This window comes from Thalassophryne amazonica, chromosome 22 (assembly GCF_902500255.1).
Source record: "Thalassophryne amazonica chromosome 22, fThaAma1.1, whole genome shotgun sequence".
Taxonomy (NCBI): domain Eukaryota; kingdom Metazoa; phylum Chordata; class Actinopteri; order Batrachoidiformes; family Batrachoididae; genus Thalassophryne; species Thalassophryne amazonica.
In genome coordinates this window covers 6,257,406-6,272,942 of record NC_047124.1, presented here as the reverse complement: position 1 = coordinate 6,272,942, position 15,537 = coordinate 6,257,406, and the positions used below count along the sequence as shown (strand labels likewise).

The window sequence follows — 15,537 nt, the reverse complement described above, 5'->3', positions numbered from 1 at the left end:
TAAATGGACAGAGAGACAGGCAGACACAGTGAGATAAATGGACAGACAGGCAGACAGAAACAGATAAATGGACAGAGAGACAGGCAGACAGAGACAGACACATGGACAGAGAGACAGGCAGACAGAGACAGACAAATGGACAGACAGGCAGACAGAAACAGATAAATGGACAGAGAGACAGGCAGACAGAAACAGATAAGTGGACAGAAAGGCAGACAGAGATAGACACATGGACAGAAAGACAGGCAGACAGAAACAGATAAATGGACAGACAGGCAGACAGAGACAGACACAAGGACAGAGAGACAGGCAGACAGAACCTCCCTGATCTGAGGTTAAAAGGTGAAATGCTTCAGTTCTCTAAATGACCACTAGGTGGCAGCAGAGTCCTTCGCACGGAGCGGAGCTGCCCCGCCTCCCGAGTGATGATGAGGCTCCTCTTCATCTCTGAGGTTCTGTTCGTCCCGTCAGCTCCGCCCCCCGTCAGACTGGTCTGGAGCCCGTCGGAACCGGACTTCGTTCCTCAAACTGGACTTTACAAAGTCACTTTTAAGGACCTGCACAATCCGCGCGTTTGGAATTTACGCAAAGTCAGTTTGTGCGTAAAAGTCACTAAAAGCCACTTTGTTTGCGTTTTAAGTTTGTGAATCATGAAATAATTCTTTTTTTACAATTATTATTTATTATCGTGCGTGTTTCTGGCGGGTGGCTGAGGTGGAAAATAAAAAGTGCTGCGCCAAAGTGAGAAACCACCTGTTGCCGAGGTCTCCTGGACGTGCACGCGCCGCTAAAACAGGACGCACTGGGGTATCTGTTTGTGGACAGGGGGCTGTTGCCATGGTGACCGGGCTGGAGATGAAGATCAGGACGGACCAATGGCTCGTGAGGACGCGCTGAGGTGTCTTCGCTGTCTGCTGTACGCGCTCAACGTGCTCTTCTGGGTAAGCAGGCGACGTTCCACGAGTACTGATGTGTGTCGGCGATCAATTTTACTCTTGAATAAATAAAATAAAGTGGTCAAGCGGTTAGTGCGCTTCTTTCCAAAGCAAAGGGTTCACGGTTCAAGCTCACCCCTGCCCAGAATCCATGCCGTGTGGAGTTGCATCAGGAAGGGCATCCAGTGTAAAACTTGTGCCAAATCAACATTACATACCTGCTGTGACGACCCAGAAAACTAAACATAACCTGACTCTCCTTTACAGTAGTTGAAAAGTTTTCCTTTAGGATGTTAGGATGTCATAGAGCAAGAACATTAGGTTTTCCTTTATGATGTCACAGGGTGAGAACATTAGGTCTTCCTTTACATGTTATCTGACAAGAACATTAGGTGGCAACATTAGGTTTTCCTTTATGATGTCACATGGTGAGAACATTAGGTTTTCCTTTATGATGTCACATGGTGAGAACATTAGGTTTTCCTTTAAGATGTCATGGGAAGAGGACATAGGATTTCCTTTACGTTGTCACAGGGTAAAAACATTTGGTCTTCCTTTGTGATATGATGGGGTGAGAACATTAGGGCGTCCTTTACCGTGTCATAAGGTGAAAATGTTAGGTCTTCCTTTATGATGTCACATGGTGAGAACATTAGGTTTTCCTTTAAGATGTCATGGGAAGAGGACATTGGATTTCCTTTACATTGTCACAGGGTAAAAACATTAGGTCTTCCTTTATGATATGATGGGGTGAGAACATTAGGTCTTCTTTTACAGTGTCACAGGGTGAAAATGTGAGGTCTTCCTTTACCGTGTCAGGGTTGAGAAAACATTAGTTCTTCCTCTATAATGTCATGGGTGGGAATATGAGGTCTTCCTTCAGGATGTCATGGTTTGAAAACAGGAGGCCTTCTTTTTCACTGTCATGGGGTGAAAATATTATGATGTCAAAGGGAGAGAACATCAGGTTTTTGATTACTATGTCATGGGGCGAAAGCATTAGGTCTTTCTTTATGATGTCATGCATGGAGCAAGAACATTAGATTTTTCCTTTACAGTGTCATCGGTTGAGAACATTAGGTTTTCCTTTCCAGTGATGTCATGGGGTGAGAAAATATGGTCTTCCTTTATGATATCATGGGACAAGAACTTTTTCTGCCTTCATGACATCACAAAGCAAAAATAATTTATCAAGCCAGAGTCTTTTATGTTACTCACAGATATCCAGTTACTGCCATTTACTCAGGTTAACCACTTGGGCAGTTGCTGAGTTACTGTTAAAGTAACTTAGTTACTCTCGGTCACCAAATTGCTTTCAGTGAGTTATGTTCATTTACATCACACATATACAGTTACTTCAGTACTTCCATAGTTACCTGAGCCACTCAGCTGTTCCTGCCTTTTTGAAAAATCCTGTTGACAACCAAACAGACAAACAGCAATAATGATGAACTGAAGTTCATGCAGCTTGTCTATATATATATATATATATATATATATATATATATATATATATATATATATATATATATATATATAAATCAATCAATAAAAAAATGAATAACAGGGATCTCTACTTTAGAGGTTTGTTGTTGAGGTGGTTTTGGATGGCGAACACCTGAAGCCTTCATATTAGCTGCAGCTAAAGTGGGTCAGAGTGTGACGCGAGTCTGAGGTCCACATGCTCTGATGTTATTTGTGGGCAGCAGAAACTGATCTCTGGTGGCGTCGCTCTCTTCCAGCTGATGTCAGCATGTGTCCTGGGGGTGGCGGCTTGGATCCGGGATGTCCTGAACACCGTCCTAACCATGACAGCCCACACCAGGTGAGTCTGACTTCAGGTTAACACACCTGCTGGATATGAGCTGGTCTGACCTGTATCACAGAGGTTCTAGATCCATGATATTTTTGGAGTTTTCAGGTTTTTCCTTCACCCTGGCTCTGACACAGCATCCATCGTTCTCGTACCCAACACAAAATCTTTTAACAAGCTTCTGAAACTAGCATCATTTTATCCAACAATCAAACTTAAACACCATGTTGTATTTGAAATATCATTGCACTAAAAAAAACTAATAATGTTAATATTATAACTGAACAAATAATTCATTCTAACAAACAAATTATAACAAATAAATGAGATTCTTTGTCGAAACCACTGTTATTAACATTCATGAAGCTTTCAGTTCTCCAAGAACGTTAGCTGAAGATCAGCCAGGAGAGACACGAAATGTTAGAAATTAAATCAAATATTATCTAATAAACAAGTGAACCAGGTGATGAATGAGTGAAAGTGCTGATGAATGAGTGGAACAGTTGATGAACAAATAAACCCCCTGATGACCAAGTGAACCTGTTGATGAACAAGTGGACCAGTTGATGAACAAGTGATCATGTTGATGAATGAGTGGACCAGTTGATGTACAAGTGAACCCAATGGTGAACAAGTGATCATGTTGATGAACAAGTGGACCAGTTGATGTACAAATGAACCCAATGGTGAACAAGTGATCATGTCGATGAATGAGTGGACCAATTGATGTACAAGTGAACCCAATGGTGAACAAGTGATCATGTTGATGAACGAGTGGACCAGTTGATGAACAAGTGAACCCATTGGTGAACAAGTGATCATGTTGATGAACAAGTGGACCGGTTGATGAACAAGTGAACCCATTGGTGAACAAGTGATCATGTTGATGAATGAGTGGACCAGTTGATGTACAAGTGAACCCATTGGTGAACAAGTGATCATGGTGACGAGCGAGTGAACCTGCTGATGAATGAGTGAACCAGTTGCTGAACATGTGAACCCGTTGGTGAACAAGTGAACCTGTTGATAAACGAGTGAACCCGTTGCTGAACAAGTGAACTTGCTGATGAACTAGTGAACCTGCTGATGAACGAGTGAACCTGAATCTGAATGAGAGGAACTCCTGATGATCAAGTGATCATGTTGATGAACAAGTGAACCTGCTGATGAACGAGTGAAACAGTTGATGAACAGTTGAACCTGTTGGTGAACAAGTGAACCTGTTGATGAATGAGTGAACCAGTTGCTGAACAAGTGAACCTGTTGATAAATGAGTGAACTTGCTGCTGAACGAGAGGACCTGTTGTTGAAGGAGTGAACCTATTGATGAATGAGTGAACCTGTTAACAAATGGACCTGCTGACGTACAGGTAGACCTGGTGATTAATGAGTGAAGCTATTGGTAAACGAGTGAAGTTGTTGATGAACAAGTGATCATGTTGATGAATGAGTGGACCAGTTGATGTACAAGTGAACTCGTTCGTGAACAAGTGATCATGTTGACGAGCAAGTGAACCTGCTGATGAACGAGTGAACCAGTTGCTGAACATGTGAACCTGTTGGTGAACAAGTGAACCTGTTGATGAACGAGTGAACCTGTTGATGAATGAGTGAACCAGTTGCTGAACAAGTGAACTTGCTGATGAACGAGTGAACCTGTTGATGAACGAGTGGACCTGAATCTGAACGAGAGGACCTCCTGATGATCAAGTGATCATGTTGATGAACAAGTGAACCTGCTGATGAACGAGTGAACCAGTTGATGAACAAGTGAACCTGTTGATGAATGAGTGAGCCTGTTGATGAATGAATGAACAAGTGAACCTGTTGATGAATGAGTGAGCCTGTTGATGAATGAGTGAACAAGTGAACCTGTTGATGAATGAGTGACCCTGCTGCTGAACGAGAGGACCTGTTGTTGAAGGAGTGAACATATTGATGAATGAGTGAACCTGTTAATGAACAAATGGACCTGCTGACTTACGGGTAGACCTGGTGATGAATGAGTGAAGCTACTGGTGAACGAGTGAAGTTGTTGAATGAGTGAACCTGCTGATGAATGAGTGACTGTGTCTCTGCAGGCTGGAAGAGGCGGCACTTGTCACGTACTCTCCGGTTGTCCATCCGGTGGTGATCACGGCGTGCTGCTTTCTCATCCTGGTGGCCATGTTGGGGTACTGCGGTGCACTCAGGTGCAACCTGTTGCTGCTGTCCTGGGTATGTCTACTCGCTGCACGGAACTTCTCATCAATCCTCAGTTACTTCAGTCACTTATTAATAGCTGTGCAGATCTGTTGTCTAAGGATCATGTCATGTTTTTAGCATGTTTCAAGCTAACGATGCCCGCTAACATACTGATGATAACACACGTGGACATTGTGACCTGTAGGTGGCGCTAGATGTACAGTCAGGGGTTTATCAGCATTGACTGTGAGATGTTTTACTCTGGAATGAAGGTGCAGATAAAATGTGATTACAAACCGGTCACACAGAGCAGAAAACACACGATAAACTGTTTGCACCTGTGGGTCACCTGAGGGGGCGGGGCCAGGCATCAGGTGTCCCCATTGTCCCACAAAAGAGATAACATTGTGCTGTCAGTCTGTCCCTGAAACATAAGACGTGCAGCGCAGACTGAGCCTGATCAGGCTGAATGAAGTCCGACGGGCCAGGTGGTAGAATCGTCCTGGATTCTGGCTCCGCCCACCCCTCAGGTGACCCGCGTCAGCAGAGACAAACCAGCAGCACAGTGGAAATGTTCTGACATCAGCATTATTTCTATAACCTGGAGCTAAAATCAAAACCAGAATCAAATCTGGTTCTTGTGAGGATTTCTGATTAAATCCACATCAAGTGGTTTTTCCTGGAAGGCTGTGATTGGTTGTTTAAGGTTGATTGGCAGCAGACTGACAGGCTGATGCTCAGCCAACCAGACAAAAAAAGGTCGCTTATAAATAAAGACACAGATCCCTCGGCCCTAAAGCAGCTTGTCCATCTGTCCATGTCTCCATCCGTCCATCCATCCCACTATCTGTCCATCTATCCAGGAATCAGACGCCTGTCTGTATCAGCATCACGTGTTTAGAAGCTTCGCTGCCTTCAGTGGAAACTTCCTGTAGCCACGACTGCAGATTTACCCAAAGAACATTAATGATGACAACACGTTTACCATCTGTTAGCTGATCCTGGTCAAAGCACAAAGTTATGTCGTCTGTGTAGCACACGGACAAAGTTAGACGTTTTAAAAGCTCTTTGCTGCCCAAATTTCTCAGAAAATTCTCAGTTTTCAACACAAAGACTTAAAAATGTTACATAATCATCTTAAATCAGTTTGTACACCTTCTGGTTATTATGACCACACATGCACACTCACACGTACAGTACATATGTGTTCGCACACACACACACACACACACACACACACACACACACACACACACACACACACACACACACACACACACACACACACACACACATACATTTTGAGTAACTGGTTTTATGCTGTGTTCATGACATGTAGTAAAACCGGAAATTACGTCCTCAAACTCAGACAAAACTATTTGAATGTGTGCTTGGGTTCGATATATATATTTGCCGGAAACGTGGGTGCAATTTTAGCATTCCGATTCATCCAACTTGACATCAAAAGAACTACAAACATGGCTGCTATTTAATTAGTTTGAACACGTGATTTACTTTTGTGATGTTTACGTAATTTATTTATGAGCAGAGTGTCCAGCATTACAGTTTTGCAACAAATTAATGTCACTGAGTCGAGACTACAAATAGAAATAATCTCAGAGACATTTTCGGTCATGTTCATCCACAGCGAGTAGCTGGAAAAAATGTATTTCTGTGTTCCTCATGAAGACACCATCAAAGCTGAAGATGTTACTGTGATTAATGTTTTCAGAGGTCATCATGTGAGCGCGCTTCTCAAGTTTCCAGTTTTGCGTTTTTCCTGTAGTCTTGAACGCGGCATAAACTAGCATGCTAACATGCTAAGGCTATGCTAACAACAACTAGACCACGAGTGTCTACAAACTGTTACTATGAATAAAATGTTGGAGATTTTAACCTACATGAAAAGTCACAGCATGCCTATCTGTGTGTGTGTGTCTTTTTTCATCTCTGGTAGTATTTTGGCAGTCTGTTGGTGATCTTCTGTGTGGAGTTGTCTTGTGCCGTTTGGACCTATGAAGAGGTGAGAAAACTCGACTTTAGACTTTTTTCATTAATTTTTTTACACAAACAGCAGAAGTTCTCATGTTTCCAAACACCTCGACTTTCTCCAGTCCTGATCCTCGTTTTCCCTTCCTTCACTCTATCCATCCTTTTCAACATCACTCGTTTATCCACATTCATTATCTCTTCTCCTCAGGTGTCCAACCCGTTGCAGCAAACGTTCTCATTTCATACCCCTGCACTGTCTTCACCGCTTGGTCTTATAAACCTGACCTTTAACCCTTGTGGAACCCCTACATCTCCAAGTCCAACTCTGTCCCAAATGCTCATCAGTGCATAACTCTTCCACTTTGAACGGGGGCTGATCAAAGTGGGGGTTGGGTCTGCAGGTTCATCACAAGGGCCTGACACCTGAAGTCTCAACAGCCTGCCTGCAGGGGCTTCTGGGTATTGTAGTTGGAATGCCTTTACCTCCGTATTCCCTCTGAACAGACTGTCTGTGCATGTGGGACGGTCCTGAACCCACAGACCTGGCTGTGAGGGGGTGGGGCCTCTGACAGTCAGGTGACACGACACTTATTTTAACTGACCCGTGAGACATACATCAATGCAGGGTACACACTGATAGTTTTACAAAACCATCACCATGACGTGTGTGTGTGTTCAGCCTTCAGTGCAGCGCTCAGACATGATCAGCCTGAAGTCCCGGATGACAAATTACGGCCTGCAGCGACACCAGTGGCTCACACACACCTGGAACACCTTTCAGACAGAGGTCAGAGGTCACCACACACACACACACACACACACACACACACACACACACACACACTTTCTGTCACTTCTGGGGACATTTGATACTGCAGTTGCTAAAGCTAACCTTGATCAAAAACATAAACAGCAGGAGCTGGACTACCATTAAATAGATCTGGGTTCGATTCCCGGTCTGTGTCCTTGGACAACTTCCGGTCTGCTCCAGTAATGTGCGATAGACGTGTCGCCTACAGGGAGAGTTGTAGACTCTCATCTCTGTCGCACTCTGGTACCTGGGGATAAGCTCCTATACAGAACTTACGTCATCAACCTAAACGACGATGAGCAACGTGTATAACATCTGGCACATTTTGAGCTAATCACATGCTAACTATCTAAGATAGCTGGCTTGCTGAGCCTCTGTCGGGATGGCGCTAGCTAAGCTATCCAGCATGCTACCGGGGTTTAAAAAAGTAAATCAGCTTTTGAGGTCAGCGTATTTGTGCAGCAGTATCAGTCTGGTTTAAAATTATGCACATAGCAATTGATTTAAAAAAAGGGGGATTATCTGGGGTAGCTAGCTAATAAGCAATGTACATGCTAGTGCACCTACAGATGGTCAGTGTTAAGCGAGTGTTCCTTTTCGATATGGATTCTGGAACAATGTTTCTTAACAGGAATTGAAACATTCCAAACAGTGTTTCAAGTGTATTATCACTAATTTGCAGTACAGACAAGAAGTTTTCTATCATCCCCAGGCACAGCTTCTATCCTTTTTTAAATCCCCCTTTCATTTTGCACTTCTGTTGTATATTTTGTCCCGTACATGTGGGCATCAGCTGTTATCTAAACATATCTAATGACAACGTGAAAGTGGGCGGAGCACATGATGTGCACAGTGTCCAGCAGGTGGCAGACATGTTTATGTGATATTACTTACCAAAACAAAGCTGGTTTTTCTATTGATCTGGTGCATCAAAATTCACGTAAAACTAATCACTTCATCCTCATTATGTGCTCTTTTAATTTGAGTTATGAGATGATTCCTGACTCAGTGCTCTTAACAGCAAAGGGAAAATAGTGATTAATAATAATAATAATGCCATAAAAAATATTGTGTGCATGTGCGCTGAAGGTGGGCGTGTCCCTGTTTGCAGTTTAAATGCTGTGGCGTGATCTACTTCACCGATTGGCTGGAGATGACAGAGATGGAGTGGCCACCTGACTCCTGCTGCTCCAATCAGTATCCAGGATGTGCTCACCACGCCCACAACCATGACCTCAGCGATCTGCATCAAGAGGTGAGACGGCAGCGCCCCCTTCAGGCTGTACTGTTGGTTACTCACTGATGCGTGTGCGTTGCAGGGCTGCGGGCCCAAAGATCTACAGTTTCATCCGCGGCACCAAACACCTGCAGGCGCTGCGTTTCCTGGGCGTGTCCATAGGTGTGGCTCAGATTGTTGCCATGGCGCTCACCCTCATGCTGCTGTGGGTACTTTATTATGACCACAAAGCTCCTGAGCTGGACTCCACACTACGGGCCACAGATGACTCCGCCCTCCTCGCAGTGACCTACAGACCCTCAGACGGCGCCGCAAAGTCAACAAAAGGCGGGATTAAAGCAACAAATACTAACAAGGCCGGGGTCAGCGCCCCCACTGGTGACCTCCAGTTTGAGATGGAGCGTTTGTCGAGTGACGTGAACACACCTGTGACATCAGCAAAGTGACAGGTAAATGTTGATTTTCACGTTATGACATAGTGAGATTTTACAGACATAAAGTTTACAAAAATGGATTTATCGTTATTGACACAATAACAAAGGGAATAACAGAAACCCTGATGCATTCTGGGACTTTGTGGACAGAACGTGATGCGTTAAAGGACCGAACAAAGAAAATTAAATTATGACATCCGGATAAAGAACCACTGGAACATAATCCAACATTTTATTTTATTTTATTTAACAAACTGTTTCAGAATTCATTCACGGTGTATCTTTCTTTAAGTGTTTGATTCTCACATTAACGTCAAATGTTTTAAATCTTCTCTTAGTAGCGAGTGAGAGTTTGGATAAAATCACAGTTAAATAAATGTGTTGCAATGAGATTGTTTACATGTTTTCCTCTATTATTATTTATTCTTATATTTTCAGAGTGTTTTTCATTTTACGGGATCTTCTGACATCATCAGTTGATAAGAAATTTCATTTCAATTTTATTAACTGGTAATGATAAAATTTTAGTAGACACCTGGGGTCACGCTGTTTGTAAGCCAGATGGTGCGCTCTGGTGGTCACTTTGAGAATGCACCCATTGGTTTTCCATTCATTGAAAGTTGCTGCAAACAGCTGTGATGAATTTTCAAGTTAGCAAGCTATGTTAAGCCTAAAGCCAGGATCTGCAGGGACATGAATGTGACTCTTCTTAACCCCCGGGTAAGTCACCATGCAAATGGAACCTGGTGCAGAGCAGATTGTGGTCAGAGTTTCAACTTAAATCAGCTGTTAAGTTGGCAAGGGATTTTATGGAAATGCATGAAAGTGCTTAAAAATGTTTTCCTATTGAATAATTTCACGTTGATCTGGCAACAAACTAACAAATTGATTTGCAGAAATTAGCTCTAATAGTAATGTCAGGATTTGTTGAGCCAGTTTACACATAGAAAGCCTGGCTATGTTGATCTCACTTTGTAATCCAGGCCTCAGGAAAAAAATGGATCAAGTTTTAAGCCAGTTAGAACTGAGAAGATACAAAACATCAAAACATGCACACGTTAGTGTTCCTGTGATTGGATGGCTGTGAATGGATGAACGTGAGACCGGATGATTGTGTGAATGTGAGGCTTTTAGCTGCCACTTTCAGATCCACTTACAGTGAATGTGTCACACAAACTGGCTCAGGGACGTGGCAAAAAGATCAAATATGAACTTCTGTGACATATGTCACAGACATCTAAAGACGTCTAAAGTTTGTTTACAGTCAGAGTTTCTATGCAGATAGAAATTCTAGAATGTTGGCTCATTGAAAACATTTAATATAAAACAAGAACAGTTACAGTAGTGTTCAGAATAATAGTAGTGCTATGTGACTAAAAAGATTAATCCAGGTTTTGAGTATATTTGTTATTGTTACATGGGAAACAAGGTACCAGTAGATTCAGCAGATTCTCACAAATCCAACAAGACCAAGCATTCATGATATGCACACTCTTAAGGCTATGAGATTGGGCTATTAGTAAAAAAAAAGTAGAAAAGGGGGTGTTCACAATAATAGTAGCATTTGCTGTTGACGCTACAAACTCAAAACTATTATGTTCAAACTGCTTTTTTAGCAATCCTGTGAATCACTAAACTAGTATTTAGTTGTATAACCACAGTTTTTCATGATTTCTTCACATCTGCGAGGCATTAATTTTGTTGGTTTGGAACTAAGATTTTGCTGGTTTACTAGTGTGCTTGGGGTCATTGTCTTGTTGAAACACCCATTTCAAGGGCATGTCCTCTTCAGCATAAGGCAACATGACCTCTTCAAGTATTTTGACATATCCAAACTGATCCATGATACCTGGTATGTGATATATAGGCCCAACACCATAGTAGGAGAAACATGCCCATATCATGATGCTTGCACCACCATGCTTCACTGTCTTCACTGTGAACTGTGGCTTGAATTCAGAGTTTGGGGGTTGTCTCACAAACTGTCTGTGGCCCTTGGACCCAAAAAGAACATTTTACTCTCATCAGTCCACAAAATATTCCTCCATTTCTCTTTAGGCCAGTTGATGTGTTCTTTGGCAAATTGTAACCTCTTCTGCACATCTTTTATTTAACAGAGGGACTGCGGGGGATTCTTGCAAATAAATTAGCTTCACAGAGGCGTCTTCTGTCACAGCACTTACAGGTAACTCCAGACTGTCTTTGATCATCCGGGAGCTGATTCTGGTTATTCTTCTGTCCATTTTGATGGTTGATTTCCATTTTCTTCCACACGTCTCTGTTTTTCTTTCTTTTTTTTTGGACCATTTTAAAGCATTGGAGATCATTGTAGTTGAACAGCCTATAAGTTTTTGCACCTGCGTATAAGTTTTCCCCTCTCCAATCAACTTTTTAATCAAACTACACTGTTCTTCTGAACAATGTCTTGAACATCCCATTTTCCTAAGAGAAAAGCATGTTCAACAGGTGCTGGCTTCATCCTTAAATAGGGGACACCTGATTCACACCTGTTTGTTCCACAAAACTGACGAATTCACTGACTGAATGCCACACTACTATTATTGTGAACACCCCCTTTTCTACTTTTTTTTTACTAATAGCCCAATTTCATAGCCTTAAGAGTGTGCATATCATGAATGCTTGGTCTTGTTGGATTTGTGAGAATCTACTGAATCTACTGGTACCTTGTTTCCCATGTAACAATAAGAAATATACTCAAAACCTGGATTCATCTTTTTAGTCACATAGCACTACTATTATTCTGAACACTACTGTAAGTGTAGAATCAAGATAATTCTGCACAATATGATCACTTTAAATCCTTTTAAGTAATTTAAGATGGAGACTGAACATATTTCATATTTTTCAGTATAACAGATTAACATGACATTTTGTTCATCGCATAAAAAGAATAAATTTAATGTATATTTGTAATACTGATTGATAACTGATCATCTGAAGATCTACTGGGTGAGTCACTAAGTAAAAAAGAAAACAGGAGTCATGTGTCAGTTTTTAAACATTAGAATAAAAAGATGTCTATGAGTTGGTCAAAGTTTTATTTTGTCAGACATGAAACTTTCATTAGCAGTGTTTTGTCTTTAACACAAGTGTTAAGGAATCAAAAGGAATAATTATTGTGATGATTTTCACATCCATCCTTTGAAAGCATGCAAACTGTTTGAGAAAAGTATCAGGAAATGCTGAGAAAATGCAACGTAAAACACAACAGTTTTTTTAAAAAAAATGAGCAATAAAGAACAGTTACAACATCTGCACAGGAAGCTTATTTTTCTCTCATTACTCTCAAAAATACGTTTCTGTTCCTCACATTTACAAAAACGGCAAAAGAGGAGGCAAAAAGGGTGCTTAAGTCACGAGGGAACAACAATGGATGGAAGTTCAGTGTTGGCTTTTTGCATCTTTCATATGATTAAAAAAAAAAAAGTTGCAGAGATTAAAATCCAGAACTGAGATCAGATCTGTGAGTTTTTGCATCAGTGCTGCTCGTTACAGCAGAAATATCCAAAATTCAGATCACACATGATCCACTGTGCTCCTTTTGTCCATTTAAGTCCAGCTTCCACAAAAACCGTACAAGAATCATCCAATACCAAGGTCAAAGGTCAGTTTGTTTTTCCAAATGTGACATCCACAGAACAAAGCAACTATTTTATTAATATTTATCGCACACATTCATTTTCAGCATCTTAACATGGTTTGTGCTCTCACAGAAGGAAGTTGTTTGGTGTTCAGCTCATTACAAATTAATAAATATCAACTTTCAAAACACAAAGGTCAAATGTCAGACATGAAGCTGAACAAACCTTCAGTTCTCAGAGATAAATATTAAAAAAGTTTCTAGAAATTTAAATGAAGAATACGCATTTAAAAGTCTGCATAATATTTGTTTTATGTTTAATACAAACATCAATATTGCACATTTTTGAAAAATGAATAAATTTGCAACAACTGCATCTTTATTTCATTCAATCATTAAAATTAAGATTTTGCAAAACAGACTCACTGCTTTGTAACAGGTTGATTTTGTGAAATTGGGATTTTTGAGCCATTTTGTAAATTGTCTATTTCATAGCTCATAAAAAATCTATTTTTTTTCCCTAAAACTTTAATTTTGCTTTAAAACCAATTAATCGGAGTTACCAGGAACAGACTGTCATAATATTTATTTATAATATTTAAAATATATACAATATGCAAAAATCTTAAACATGATTAAAAAAAATCAAATCAAAAAGCAACGCTGCAAAACCTATGAAAAGCTTTTAACTACCAAATTGTTTACAAGCAATACTCAATTTTAAAGACTAAGGTACACCCGATTTAATGTATGTATTTATTATAATGTTTTATTATTCATCTGCATTTTTGACCTATTTTAGCTGTTCTATCTTTTGCTTTCTAATTGAATTAATTTTTATTTGAAAAATTCTTAACTTTTTTTTTTGAAGGTGTACTTTTTAATGTGTCCATAAAACAGTACAAAACAAAAATTGTGTTTTTATTGTACCTTTAAAATGTTTAACTGGAAATAAAATTTCCAGTTTAAAAATGACCTTTTTATTTTGCTGCGTAGCGATGCAGTATCATCAGCAAACATGTTTATCAAACGTGCAAGCTAACAAAAATAAAGATGAAAAGAAACGTAATCACAAACTGACATCAGTGATGGAAGTTCAGCTCGGTACCATGAAGAACCAGAATGTGTGGTACTGTAGCCAGAGAACTGGAAGAACAGATATTTACACACAACGGACCGGATGTCTTACCGCCTTCCTTAAACATATTCACTGACAGGATGTCATAGTGACATCACACACGCATTCATTTAGCATGTAGTCAAACACGCCTACAAGCCGACAACATGCAGAGAACAGTCCAAGGTTGGTCAATCAGAAGATCATCGTTAGTTGCATGTCTTTTTCCTGGTTCTTTCCCTCAGCCCCAACCAGTCTCAGCAGAAGACCGTCCCTCCCTGAGCCTGGTTCTGCTGGAGGTTTCTTCCTGTTAAAAGGGAGTTTTTCCTTCCCACTGTAGCCAAGTGCTTGCTCATAGGGGGTCGTTTTGACCGTTGGGGTTTTTCATAATTATTGTATGGCCTTGCCTTACAATATAGAGCGCCTTGGGGCAACTGTTTGTTGTGATTTGGCGCTATATAAAAAAAAAGTTGATTGAGTTGATTGATTGATAGTTTCAGTTCTGTGAGTCCTGAAAGTCCCTCAAGCCTGTTTTAGCACAGCATTCTGCTAACCTAGTTTAGCACATCATAAACTGCTAGCCTAGATTAGGGCATGACAAATTGCTATTTTACCTTATTTTTGCATAATCTTCTAGTTTAGCAGATAGACTGGACAGCATCACTTTGCTTCTGCTTTCACTAGTTATGCTAAGCTAGGCTATGTTGCAGACACATCCAGACATGACGCAGACTTTCATCTTCTGTGTGTGACTGGAAGCAAAGTTGTTTTTCCAAAGTAGTTTTCATACACATGGTAGCATCACCTTTCTCGTAAATTATCAAACCTGAAATTGGAAAAATAATTTAATTTTCTAGACCTGCGTACTCCAACCAAAGGTCATGGGAGCCTATCCCAGCAGTCATAGGACATGAGGCGGGGTACACCCTGGACAGGATGCCAGTCTGTCGCAGGGAAACATAAGGACAGACAAACACATTAACACGCACACATGAGGCCAATTTAAAGTCACCAGTTCACCTAACCTGCATGTCTTTGGAAGTGGGACGAAGCCAGAGCACCTGAAGGGAACCCACGCGAACACAAGGAGAACATGCAAACTCCACACAAAGATGACCAGACTTGAAGCGATCCCATGACCTTCTTGCTGTGAGGCAACAGTACTATCTACTAAGCCACCGTGCCGCCTTGGAAAAATGATGTTTCTGATTTATTTTCAGATTGATGAACCACCTGTCAATCAAGTGGCTGCCGCTCTTCCGTCTGCGATGTTTGGGCGCCACAGAGTGTTTCTCACATTGCTTTAAAGATGTAGAGGAAGGCGGTGTGAGCATTCAGCTTGTGCACATGGACATTTCTCACAGTACGGGTGAAGAACTGTTGACTTCCTGAATGTGGCACACAAACCCCGCC

General features: G+C 41.1%; 1 protein-coding gene across 1 annotated transcript; it reads left to right on the top strand.

Moving 5' to 3' along the window:
- Positions 1 to 515: 515 nt before the first annotated feature.
- On the top strand, positions 516 to 9,796 carry tspan12 (tetraspanin 12). The gene is given in 8 exon segments (XM_034163391.1): positions 516 to 941; positions 2,678 to 2,760; positions 4,830 to 4,965; positions 6,890 to 6,955; positions 7,604 to 7,711; positions 8,847 to 8,990; positions 9,055 to 9,060; positions 9,062 to 9,796. Coding segments are annotated over 8 exon segments (966 nt in total). The 5' UTR covers positions 516 to 875; the 3' UTR covers positions 9,419 to 9,796.
- The last annotated feature ends 5,741 nt before the right edge of the window (positions 9,797 to 15,537 follow it).